Source organism: Xyrauchen texanus, chromosome 8, assembly GCF_025860055.1.
Source record: "Xyrauchen texanus isolate HMW12.3.18 chromosome 8, RBS_HiC_50CHRs, whole genome shotgun sequence".
In the NCBI taxonomy this organism is placed as follows: domain Eukaryota; kingdom Metazoa; phylum Chordata; class Actinopteri; order Cypriniformes; family Catostomidae; genus Xyrauchen; species Xyrauchen texanus.
In genome coordinates this window covers 6,273,086-6,286,314 of record NC_068283.1, presented here as the reverse complement: position 1 = coordinate 6,286,314, position 13,229 = coordinate 6,273,086, and the positions used below count along the sequence as shown (strand labels likewise).

Here is a 13,229-nt window from a genome sequence, read left to right as displayed (position 1 = left end):
CTTACTGGATTCATTTTGACGCTATTGTTGGAAACTATGGTGAATACGAGTTAATTTCATTAACAAATGACCTGGTGGTTACCCAGCCATCTTCGGACTGGATTGTGCTTTCATCGAACAACTTCATCAAAGAGATTTGGATCACTGGAATCGCTTTTCGTTACAAACGTACATTTTACCAACCACAACAGAAAAAAATGGTTAAAACAAGTGATTTATTTTATATCTTGCATGTTGTTGCTTACGTGTGAAAAATGATTGCCGTTAATACCGAGTGTATAACTATGGTGAGAAGATGCCTTCTGACGTTCAAACCTTTCAGGTAAGACTTATTCTTTATGCGATTACGGGCAGTTTAACAACTTAATAACCTTAACATTTACAATTAACCTGACAAATTATTTTACAGTGAAGTCATAAAAAAATGTCCAAATATGCAAACACTGACAGTTCCATTTTTGACCCTTCAGAATGACTTTGTATTCGTATCTGGTCTTAAGTTTGTCAACCATATAGGCTATATACTCCGATAAAAAAGTAAATACAAAAATAAAATTAAGACTTGGTTGACATGTTCACTTTTTCGAACGCTGATTTTCAACCAAAAACGACGCAAACTTTGTCTCGTCACGATTATGTTCCAGTGTTACAACATGAACTACAAAGAAAATAAAGATACATGTCTGTGTACAAACTGTAACACTGTGTTAAATATAGCCATTTGTGTTTTCTTGAAGACTTGGTGGCACTATACTCAGCTCAGATCTTGAGAGAAGAGGTGAAATGAAAGTCTCGGGAAAGGATGTTGTGTAAGAAATGTAACTGAAGTCGTCTTTTGCACCATTCGCACAGTGGCGCTTATCTGGCGGGAGCAATTATTTTGGGGCATCCTGTTTCGGTCAAATACTGTTATCCAGAATTTGAACTCTGTAACTTATATTAAACAGGAATATTATTGTGTTTTTATTGATTTAAATATTTTTATAAAACGGTTGCCTATAAAAGGCTTTCAGACTTTTGCTTTCACGTGCACTTGTCTCAATTAATAAGCCTTTAATCTGAATACAAGCAAATATTTCCATCACTACTCATTGATTTGAGTTAAGGGTATTGAGTTGAGTTTAGGGTATTGATTTGAGTTAAGGGCATTGAATTGAGTTAAGGGCATTGAGTTGAGTTAAGGGCATTGAGTTGAGTTAAGGGTATTGAGTTGAGTTAAGGGTATTGAGTTGAGTTTAGGGTATTGATTTGAGTTAAGGATATTGAGTTGAGTTTAGGGCATTGAGTTGAGTTAAGTGTACTGAGTTGAGTTAAGGGTATTGAGTTGAGTTAAGGGTATTGAGTTGAGTTAAGTATATTGAGTTGAGTTAAGGGTATTGAGTTGAGTTTAGGGTATTGATTTGAGTTAAGGACATTGAGTTGAGTTTAGGGCATTGAGTTGAGTTAAGGATATTGAGTTGAGTTAAGGATATTGAGTTGAGTTTAGGGCATTGAGTTAAGGATATTGAGTTGAGTTAAGGATATTGAGTTGAGTTTAGGGCATTGAGTTGAGTTAAGGGTATTAAATTGAGTTAAGGGTATTGAGTTGAGTTTAGGGTATTGATTTGAGTTTAGGGTATTGAGTTGAGTTAAGTGTATTGAGTTGACTTAAGGGCATTGAGTTGAGTTAAGGGTATTGAGTTGAGTTTAGGGCATTGAGTTGAGTTAAGTGTATTGAGTTGACTTAAGGGCATTGAGTTGAGTTAAGGGTATTGAGTTGAGTTTAGGGTATTGAGTTGAGTTAAGGGTATTGAGTTGAGTTTAGGGCATTGAGTTGAGTTAGGACATTGTGTTGAGTTTAGGGTATTGAGTTGAGTTAAGGGTATTGAATTGAGTTAAGGGTATTGAGTTGAGTTAAGGGTATTGAATTGAGTTAAGGGTATTGAGTTGAGTTTAGGGCATTGAGTTGAGTTAAGGGTATTGAGTTGAGTTTAGGGTATTGAGTTGAGTTAAGGATATTGAGTTGAATTTAGGGCATTGAGTTGAGTTAAGGGTATTGAATTGAGTTAAGGGCATTGAGTTGAGTTTAGGGTATTGAATTGAGTTAAGGGCATTGAGTTGAGTTTAGGGTATTGAGTTGAGTTAAGGGTATTGAGTTGAGTTTAGGGCATTGAGTTGAGTTAAGGGTATTGAGTTGAGTTTAGGGTATTGAGTTGAGTTAAGGGTATTGAATTGAGTTAAGGGCATTGAGTTGAGTTTAGGGTATTGAATTGAGTTAAGGGCATTGAGTTGAGTTTAGGGTATTGAATTGAGTTAAGGGCATTGAGTTGAGTTTAGGGTATTGAGTTGAGTTAAGGGTATTGAGTTGAGTTTAGGGTATTGAATTGAGTTAAGGGTATTGAATTGAGTTAAGGATATTGAGTTGAGTTTAGGGCATTGAGTTGAGTTAAGGGTATTGAGTTGAGTTTAGGGTATTGAGTTGAGTTAAGGATATTCAGTTGAAGTTAGGGCATTGAGTTGAGTTAAGGGTATTGAATTGAGTTAAGGGTATTGAATTGAGTTAAGGGCATTGAGTTGAGTTAAGGGTATTGAGTTGAGTTTAGGGTATTGAGTTGAGTTAAGGATATTGAGTTGAATTTAGGGCATTGAGTTGAGTTAAGGGTATTGAATTGAGTTAAGGGCATTGAGTTGAGTTTAGGGTATTGAGTTGAGTTAAGGGTATTGAGTTGAGTTTAGGGTATTGAATTGAGTTAAGGGTATTGAATTGAGTTAAGGGCATTGAGTTGAGTTAAGGGTATTGAATTGAGTTAAGGGCATTGAGTTGAGTTAAGGGTATTGAATTGAGTTAAGGGTATTGAGTTGAGTTAAGGGTATTGAATTGAGTTAAGGGCATTGAGTTGAGTTAAGGGTATTGAATTGAGTTAAGGGTATTGAATTGAGTTAAGGGCATTGAGTTGAGTTAAGGGTATTGAGCTGAGTTAAGGGCGTTGTTCACTTCAGAGTAATTACGATTATTATTTGATTTATGCAATTGAATCAAGTAGGAAAGACGTTTTTAAAGTGACATGAACCAATGTATACCAAAAAACATCACATTCATTACTAAAACTTGATGTTTGTGCTGTTGTTTCCAACATAAATGATGTCACTTCCTAGAGAACTATACCATTAAGAAACTTGCTTTAAGGGATTTTACAAAAGTCTATGAGAAAACCTAGAGAAAAAAATAATAACTTGCATTGATTACTAATTAAAAGAATATTCCCAAGAAAACAGTTTTTAGCTAACACTTATACAAATGGACGTATTACACGTTCAGTTCTCAGAGGTTAAGTGCCGTTCATTGCCCAAATACATTAAGGTGGTAGTTCATACATCAACCCTTTGGTGCTTTATACCTAAAAGCTATTGATTATACCAAAGCTTTAACAACCATGCAAGATACAGCCCATAGTTTTACTATCCCCACCCAGGTATACCAGATGCTGTTCCCAACTTGTCAACATATGGCCTTCATTTTTGTACTCTATGAGCAACTTTCTCACATGACTCGTGCTTTTAATTACACCCGCTTAGTCCAAATATCTGTGACGCAAGCATAAATTTGCCTAAGGATGAATAAGGTAACAACATCTTTTAGAAGAGACAACAGCGCCTAGTTCTGTTTATTTCTGAATAAGCCCTATAGCAGCAGACAACCACTTTCAGTGCATTTAAATATTGCCTTAATGAGAACTTTGATGTGTCAGATGAAGTTGAATGGGGGCATTTTTACATGGAACACAAAAGGATAATTTTTATGCAGGTCTTTTCCATACAGTACAATGAAAGTTAATAGTGCCATATTCAGACACATATTCCTGCTGCCACGTTACGGTCGACCACTAAAAATGCAAGAATGAATGGAATTAGCTGTAAATGATGCCAAACTTTCCGTGTTGGCGTACCATTATTTTGTAGGACACAGATGTGAATGAGATCTCAGAGTTTCAGTGGAGGGAAAGATTATCATTAAATAATGACTTCAATTTGTCTGTTCCTCACACAAAACTATTCTGCGGCTTTAGCAGTCTTTGGATATCTGTTCCAAAACCTTGCTACCTCCCTAAACAGCTTATTAAGACATTAGAGGTGCACTTATTATTCACTGACAAAATGAAAACCATCGATATTTAGTTCGATTTAATTAACATTTGAATATTGCACCCAATATTTGTGTATACAGTGTAATATGCTTATTAGAGTAGGCCTATCACATCATTAGCTTAGCCATATGCTAATGTAGAATCCAATTGGAATCAAGTGAGTTGAGTCTCGTGTGTTCTTAATGGAGTTGCTGCCTATGTACTGTATAGCGTTCCAAATGCTGCCTATGTACTGTATAGCGTTCCAAATGCTGCCTTAGGGGCCATCCGCTTAGGACCAAAATGCATTTTTGCGCTAAAAAAGCTAGACACAGAGCAACACATAACAGAATGAAGGTGTATCAAACTTTGCTCTGTTGATGTTCTTTTTTACTTGACATAGCATCTTAAAAAAAGAGCTCTTCTGCATGAAAGCACAAGAAAAAAAATGGCTAGATGTAGCACAATGTCCATAGACTCCATCTAGCACACGCTGACAAAGAAAACCAATGGGAAACGATTGCAGATGGACACAAAAATGTGTCTTGTGTGAACGGCACCTTAGAAGGTTGCCCCTTAGGTTTTGGAGCACAAGCTATCATTTTATTCATATAGACTAATCTAATGTTTTTTATTGTTAGTAGTAGTAGTAGTAGTATTGTCACTAGTCACTTGAAAATGTTGTTGTATGGAAAAAAGTATTGTGAAGATTTTGAAATTTCATCGTTTGTGTTCCACAGAAAAATAACAGCATTTTTAGAACAACATGAGTGAAATTAATTACAATTTTGGCAAGCTATTTCTTTAAAGGAAAAGTTTCTAAAGGACAATTTTCAGTAGGTGCACAGCAGGTATTATACCACAAAGTTATTATTATACCATGAACAAAAAAACTCCCAGACAACGATGAGAAAACATGAGATATTCTCATAATTTTATAGGTGTTTTTCCCTCATTACAGCAGTTATTTATTTACCTAACACATTTATACATCTGAATGTATTCCTGTTTTGTTCTCTTCATTGCAGGATTTTTGTGGCAGGCATCGGTTTCTTCAGTCTCTGTTTTTTAATGACCTCTCTGGGGGGACAGTTCTCAGCCAAGCGGCTAGGTGATTCCCCATTCAGCATCCGAACTGAAGGTAAATTAATAATGTGCGACTCTTTATGTCTACCTGTGCTGACTGTGTGCATGTCTAATTCATCTGCTGGCATTTAAAGAATGTCAGTTGATGGGTTCTTTAATGGGGGTAATGGTGGGTTTTGAACTGGCCTTTAACAGTCTTAATTATTCGGGGGTCAGTGTGCTGTGAATAGCATCTTTGGCTGTAGACAACACCATCTGTCTCCTGTCATAACTTTTTATGTGTATGCGTATAGATTATGCAGAGCAGTGATGGCAATAATGGGTGTGTGTGTGTTGGGGGGGTGGGGTGGTGATGTAGTAAAGACACCTCCGCTTAAATCTCAGCGTTCTCAAAGGCACCTCCACTCAAAAGGGCACCTTTCCATTTGTGGAGGCGCCTTTAGATTTATGAACAAAAGGGGCAGATGCTTGTGCCCCTGTAGCCCCTGTTCTGTGCATGTCAGTGATGCAGAGGCAATCGCTATTACATCAATGCCCAAAAAGATCATGACTAAGATGCATCCTTCTTTTAGTGGCCACTTTGGTTTTATTCTGCAAGCAGTGTTTTATTTTCTCTTGGTTTAGCTATTCCTAAGCCCAGAGATAACCTGCAGATACTCTTTGCAGACACATACTGTATCCTTTGAGGAAAAATATATGGAATGGATTTAAATGTGGCTGTGGCATAGATTTTAAATTTGAGGGGGGGTAAAACCTGATTGCATCATTCGTGATTGCGGCATTCATAAAGAATGCAAAGCTTGGCTGCATGAAATTACTTGGAATTTTTTCTACTTTTCCTGTATGTTAGATAAAACAACTAATGTTGTTTATCTTTGCATATGTATGAGGGAGAGAAAGTTGTGGATTTAGTGTATAATAACCAAATGTTAATGCATTTATTTCTGGTAACGTGAGTATGTGTGATATGCTATGGGTAAAAGGTAATACTGTATATTCAGTACAATGATTCAGACCAGAACCTTGTATCGGTCAAAGCTTAATTTACTGGAATCATGTCGATTCTGTTCAACACTGATTAAAAAAACGAGGGCTTGGCATTTCTTCAGTGATTTTATTTGTGACATGGCTTTTGAGTTTTTGTAATTAGATCAATGGCTTTGTTCTAAAAGCTAATTGCCTTGACAGCTGCCTTCTAAGGCCCCCTAACTCAAATGGAACGCTCTACATTGGTAGAAATGCCATGCAAATAGCACTTCATATCTGAAGCACATGGAAGCCTTGACTCACAATTGATATAAATGGCATTTAGCACGTTGCTAAGCTAAAAACATGATACTCCAATAATCAAAACATGCCAAACACATAAATATTGGCTCTGTTTTTAATCTATCCTTTTTAGAAATTCGCCAAAATAGCACCAATTCAGTAACATTAAACGTTTCCCAAAGTTTAAGTATGAGGCTAATTAATTGAAAGAACTAGTTATGCTAGGTTGCGCACTCATTGTAGTTATAGCTATAAAAATGTATACTTAATGTTACTTGTTTACACGTATGATACTACATTTGAATTAACGTTTTGGTGATAGTTAGACTTGACGTGCTTCTGTGTTCAAGAAATTGAGCCCTACAGTGGCTGCAAAGTTGATTTATCTCACAAGTCACGTTTTGTACAAGAATAGTGTTAAGAGGTTGTTTACCTATCGCTTGATCACTGAAACTGAATTGCTGTGTGTATGTTTGTTTGTGGTGTGTGCGTCAGTGTAATAATGTCCCCGGACACATTGCAAAGGTTCCACCCTATTCCATCCAGTGTTCAAAACTCAAATACAAGTGTATTTTTGAGGTTGCTCTTACTATGCCACATATTCGGGTCGTAGGACAATGCACATGTTCCTGGAAATGTACGTCTGTAATGTATTCATACTTCACACCTGCATACCTAAAGATTGATTTTTTTTTACCAGCCAAAAAATTGTATCCTTCATCAAATGTAGTACATAATATGACAGTATGCAGTTTTGTATGCAGGGTATAACTGACATTTCACCCACTTTGTCCAACAACTTTCATGTTGAATTATGGGATTGACTACTCTAAAGAGTAGAAGTGATGCTATCTTAGAATTTGGCCACAAAAAGGTATGTTAGAGCCTACCATTTGAAAAAGCCTTCATGTCAGGAGCACACCTTATGATGTCTTAAAATGTGGCCTATATATACCAGTGGTGGCTTGTCAATAGAAATATACACTCACCTAAAGGATTATTAGGAACACCTGTTCAATTTCTCATTAATGCAATTATCTAATCAACCAATCACATGGCAGTTGCTTCAATGCATTTAGGGGTGTGGTCCTGGTCAAGACAATCTCCTGAACTCCAAACTGAATGTCAGAATGGGAAAGTAAGGTGATTTAAGCAATTTTGAGCGTGGCATGGTTGTTGGTGCTAGACGGGCCGGTCTGAGTATTGCACAATCTGCTCAGTTACTGGGATTTTCACGCACAACCATTTCTAGAGTTTACAAAGAATGGTGTGAAAAGGGAAAAACATCCAGTATGCGGCAGTCCTGTGGGCGAAAATGCCTTGTTGATGCTAGAGGTCAGAGGAGAATGGGCCGACTGATTCAAGCTGATAGAAGAGCAACTTTGCCTGAAATAACCACTCGTTACAACCAAGGTATGCAGCAAAGCATTTGTGAAGCCACAACACGCACAACCTTGAGGCGGATGGGCTACAACAGCAGAAGACCCCACCAGGTACCACTCAACTCCACTACAAATAGGAAAAAGAGGCTACAATTTGCAAGAGCTCACCAAAATTGGACAGTTGAAGACTGGAAAAATGTTGCCTGGTCTGATGAGTCTTGATTTCTGTTGAGACATTCAGATGGTAGAGTCAGAATTTGGCGTAAACAGAATGAGAACATGGATCCATCCTCTGATGGCTACTTCCAGCAGGATAATGCACCATGTCACAAAGCTCGAATCATTTCAAATTGGTTTCTTGAACATGACAATGAGTTCACTGTACTAAAATGGCCCCCACAGTCACCAGATCTCAACCCAATAGAGCATCTTTGGGATGTGGTGGAATGGGAGCTTCGTGCACTGGATGTGCATCCTACAAATCTCCATCAACTGCAAGATGCTATTCTATCAATATGGGCCAACATTTCTAAAGAATGCTTTCAGCACCTTGTTGAATCAATGACACGTAGAATTAAGGCAGTTCTGAAGGCGATAGGGGGTCAAACACAGTATTAGTATGGTGTTCCTAATAATCCTTTAGGTGAGTGTACATGAATACAAAAATGATATAAAAATGAAATAAAATAATAAAATAAAATAGTTTACTCATACGATGTGCAGGCTGGTAGTTAGAGCCTCAGCATTTAATAAAAACTGTCTTTAATCGGTTAACTATTTTCTATGTTTTTCAATATGTTTCATGCGGTTTCATGGACGAGGGACGCCGGACAAATGGATGTCTATCTGTGTCCTTAAATTTTCGGGCAGCATGTGACCTGAAGCTGGTGTCTAATTGGTTTCTTAAAGATTCTCCTCCGGGCGCAGGTCGCTGCGTCCCTGGCGAATCAGAATTGGATAAATGTTATTTTATCCATTCTGATTGGTTCTCGTCACCTGTCATTCAACTTTACGCTCTATGCTCTGCGAGTGCGCAAGTTACTCCGCCAAAACCTTGCTAGGCTGATCACTTTCGCAGAGATAAAGGCAGCAGTTAAATGTTATAATGACTCAAGAAAAATGTTTTTGTTTGGTGTAAATCCTTACAAAAATCATAATTCAAAGAATTCAAGAATTCAAGAATTCAAAGCCTGCCGTGGTGCTGTGGACCTATTCCAGCTGTTAATGGAGAATAATCTCGAAGAAGTCTTTTCCGAAACTGTGACTCTCCTAAAAGTTCTCATTACCACACCCATGACCACGGCTGAAGCTGAGAGGTGCTTCTCAACCTTGAAAAGAATAAAAACTTTTCTCAGAAACACCATGACCCAGGAGAGGCTGAATTCCCTGGCATTGCTCTCCATGGAAAAGAGACTTGTTACTGAGATGACTGACTTTGATCAGAGAGTCATTGAGAAATTTGCTGGCCAGAAAGAAAGGAGAGCAAATTTATGTTCAAGTAGTCAACATGCTTTTTGGTACTGCTTTGTATTTATTTTCGAACACAAAAAAAGCCCCCCCAAAAATAATTATCACCAGCCGCCACTGATGTATACACCTTACTAGGTAACCGACTTTCTGGTTTTTACATTCTGAGCCCTGTTGTGGCAAATGGCAGTCTTAAGGCTCCTTTTGGACGTTTGAAATAAGGAAAACTGCTTCGTGGTGTGTTCAGCAAACCTCGATATATACTTAGCTGAAAAATAGATTAGTGTTCTGTAATGTTGTGGGAGAGGTTGCATGGAGAAGAGTGAGAGAGAGAAAGAACAAAAGAAAGAAAGAGCAAGAGAGAGAGAGAGAGAGAGAGAGAGAGAGAGAGAGAGAGAGAGAGAGAGCAATTTGATTAATTAACAACACCCAGGCTGAAGTCTTGAGAAAGCAGCTGGCTCTCGCTCATTAAATAGTGCCCGCTGATCAACCAGAGATCAACGTTGTAGTTTCAAGAGCACTCTCCCTCTCCATATGTCTCCTTATGAATGCTTCATCGTTCACAGAAAAGGGAGGGTCAGTTTTAAAAATGTATTCCATTACGAATGACTAATTGCCCGGTCCATATGGAATATGCTGACTTCTTCAGCATTTTCAGCAATTATTTTTCTCTGAAATTGGTATAATGTGTAAAACATGTTTGAGAGTCCGTCAATCTTATTCGTGTCTAAAGGGACTATCAAATTACCCAAACTGTTCAATAAACACACACGTAAGAGCTTGGTAAACTGTAAATGGAACCTGAGCTTTCTGCAGAGTTACGAGCACACAGACTCTATGTGGGCCTGCTAATTACTTCCTAAAAAGTGAACATTAACCTAATCCACCCATTCACTTGCACTTGCCGACAGAGCTGAGAAATGCTTCTAAAAATCTTTGTGGACAGCAGAAAATAGAAAGTCATACACATCTGGGATGAGCGTGAGTAAATGATGACTGCATTTTCATTTTTGGGTGAACTATCTCTTTAAGTGTGGAATGGTGTAGTTATGACTACACTAAAATCTGATCTTAAAACACTGGATGCATGCATTATATTCTTGCTTTAGTCTCGTGCTGCAATATTATATAATTCTTCTCAAGCTGCGTCTTTTTATACACACTGCATCAATAATAATAATAATAATTCCTTATGTAACACTTTTCTGAATACTTCCCCTCAAAATTTGGAGGACGTGATTTTTAGAGGCCAGTGGGCAAATTTGGCAAGGATCGCCAAGGTTATGCCTCAGGTAAAATTTAATCCAAATGATGATGCCTTTTAGAGTACAGTCTCGCTGATAAATACAAATGTGCTTCATGTCGTAACATCTAAATCAACCAGTATGATTCACATCAAAAATACTTTTTAACATGAATCAATCTGAATGCATAGGATTACACCAACATAACTCATTTTAAGAGTTAGATCAGGTCGGAATCACTCCTTAAGGTAACAATGCAGGTTACCAATTTTACAGTGTATAATGGAGTATTAGCACCCAGGCAGACTAATGCATTATGGTACATGTTTGCTCAATGGGAGTTTTTCTCTCTTGGTTTCTGACAGAAAGCCTGTTGATTCACTAATCCTCTTCCCACATAACATATCCTTTCTTTTTTTACACCCTCACTCTGTCCATGTTCTCGTCTTGAACACATTAAGTAATACCATCCCGCATATGTTCTGGGATTATGCCTCTAATGGATACTAATGGCTATTCTAGAGAGGTTTGTTATGATACATTTTTAATGAAAGCTCCTGTATGGGTTGTTGCATGGAGTACTTTGTCTGTTTTAAATAGAAGGCTTGTGTTGGTCAAGCAGGAAAGGCAGGATGTCTATCATTAGGGCTTAAAAAGATTCTCTAACTAGGTTTCAATATATACACCATTCATTGCTTTCATACAGTTTCACCCATTAATATTCTAACTGAACACTCTAAAACACACCTGCAATATCACTCAAACACATTATCAGATGCTGCATGTATAGGGGTGGGAATCATTAAAAGACTCAAAGACGCTGTTTTCTTAACTGCATTAAAGGATAGTACATCCCAAAAAATGAAAATGTTGTCTACAACAGTTTACTGTTACGTATACCTTGTCTTGTTTCGCCGTTGCCCTTTGTTTACCATTTTTGTCACTTTTGTAATTCCTTAGTTTTCACTTTTGTCCCCTTTGTAGCTCCACAGTCTCCTTGTTAGCGTTCGTGTTCTCCGTTCATTGTTTTCACCTGCCCTCGTTAATTTGCCATTGGTTTCTGTTTATCACCTTGTTATCTTGTTTTGAGTTCTGTTTGTTCATTGGCCCCTTTGTCCCATGTTCATGTATTTATACCCTGGTTCTTTGTCTATCGTTGAATGTTGTTTAGCCTGGTATGCTGTCCCTGCCCATGTTCTCTGTTCTATGTTTGTTTCCCCATTGAGGGTTTTCCTTTGTGTTTATTCGGTTGACTTCTTTAATAAACTTAAGCTGCATATGGATCCGCATCTCCTCGTCTGCCTTCGCTGCTCATTCGTTACAGAACGATAGAACCACACATGGATCCAGCAGCCTATTCGGCGAATTATCGGCTCCTTTGCTTGAAGCAAGGGGACCGACCGATTGAAGACCACATCCAGGACTTCCTCGAGCTGGCGTTTGTCTCCGACTTCCCGGACTCAATCCTGGCATCTTTCTTTCGGGGAAATCTGAATGCCTCACTAAGGGAGCGGTTGCCACCAGCGACACTCTGCTGGACTTTGCAGGAGATGGTGGAAGAGGCTCTGCTGGTCAGCGGCTCGTCACTCATGGTGGACGTGACAGAGGAGAACCCTACCTCACCTCCCGCGGTGGCGACCTTCAACTCGCCCTTGGCTCTTCCCGTCACGCCAGTTCCACCTGTCAGCGAGCCCATCCCTACGCCAGTCGCCCCCACGAACCAGAGCGTCCATCTTCGTCTGCCCAGAGGAGGAGGAGGAGAAGACGGGCTTCCGCCTCCCAGCCCGCGCCTGCCCCGGTCTGCGAGCCAGAGCCCACGCATGTCACTGTGAGTGATCCAGAGCCCACGCATGTCACTGTGAGCGAGCCTGAGTCCTCGTCAGCCACGGTGAGCGAGCCTGAGCCCTCGACCGTCCCCGAGCCAGCGCCTGTAGCCTCAGACGTCAGTGAGCCAGTGCCGATAGCCTCAAACGTCAATGAGCCAGTGCCTGTAGCCTCAGATGTCCGTGAGCCAGCGCCTGTAGCTTCAACCGTCCCTGAGCCAGCACCTGTAGCCCCGACTGTCCCTGGGCCAGCGCCTGGAGCCATGACCGTCCAAGCGCCAACGCCTTCTGAGCTTTCCAGAGCTCCTCCTCCCGAGCTTTCCAGAGCTACGTCTTCCGAGCTTTCCAGAGTTCCGCCTTCCGAGCCTCCCGAGCTTTCCAGAGCTCCGCCTCCTGAGCTTTCCAGAGCTCTGCCTTCCAAGCTTTCCAGAGCTCTGCCTTCCGAGCTTTCCAGAGCTCCACCTCCCGAGCTTTCCAGAGCTCCGCCTCCCGAGCTTTCCAGAGCTCCGCCTTCCGAGCCTCCGAGCTTTCCGGAGCTCCGCCTTCCGAGCTTTCCAGAGCTCCGCCTTCCGAGCCTCCCGAGCTTTCCGGAGCTCTGCCTTCCGAGCTCTCCAGAGCTCCACCTACCGAGTCTTCCAGGGATCCTATTGCTTCCCAGAGCTCCGCCTCCTGAGTCTTCCAGGACTCCGCCTCTCAAGTCTCTCGAGCCTCCCAGGGCTCCTCCTCTCGAGCCTCTCAGGGCTCCTCCTCCCGAGCCTCCTAGGGCTCCGCCTCTCAAGTCTCTTGAGCCTCCCAGGGCTCCGCCCCTCAAGCCTCTCAAGCCTCCCAGGGCTCTGCCCCTCGAGCCTTCCAGGG

General features: G+C 40.3%; 1 protein-coding gene across 1 annotated transcript in view; it reads left to right on the top strand.

The window, feature by feature from the left end:
- Nucleotides 1–241: 241 nt before the first annotated feature.
- LOC127648066 (alpha-1,6-mannosylglycoprotein 6-beta-N-acetylglucosaminyltransferase B-like) overlaps nucleotides 242–13,229 on the top strand; it is a 206,345-nt gene continuing 193,357 nt past the window's right edge. The window contains 2 exon segments of the mRNA XM_052132658.1: nucleotides 242–322; nucleotides 5,132–5,244. Of these exon segments, the coding sequence (XP_051988618.1) occupies nucleotides 255–322; nucleotides 5,132–5,244 (181 nt within the window). The 5' untranslated portion in view covers nucleotides 242–254.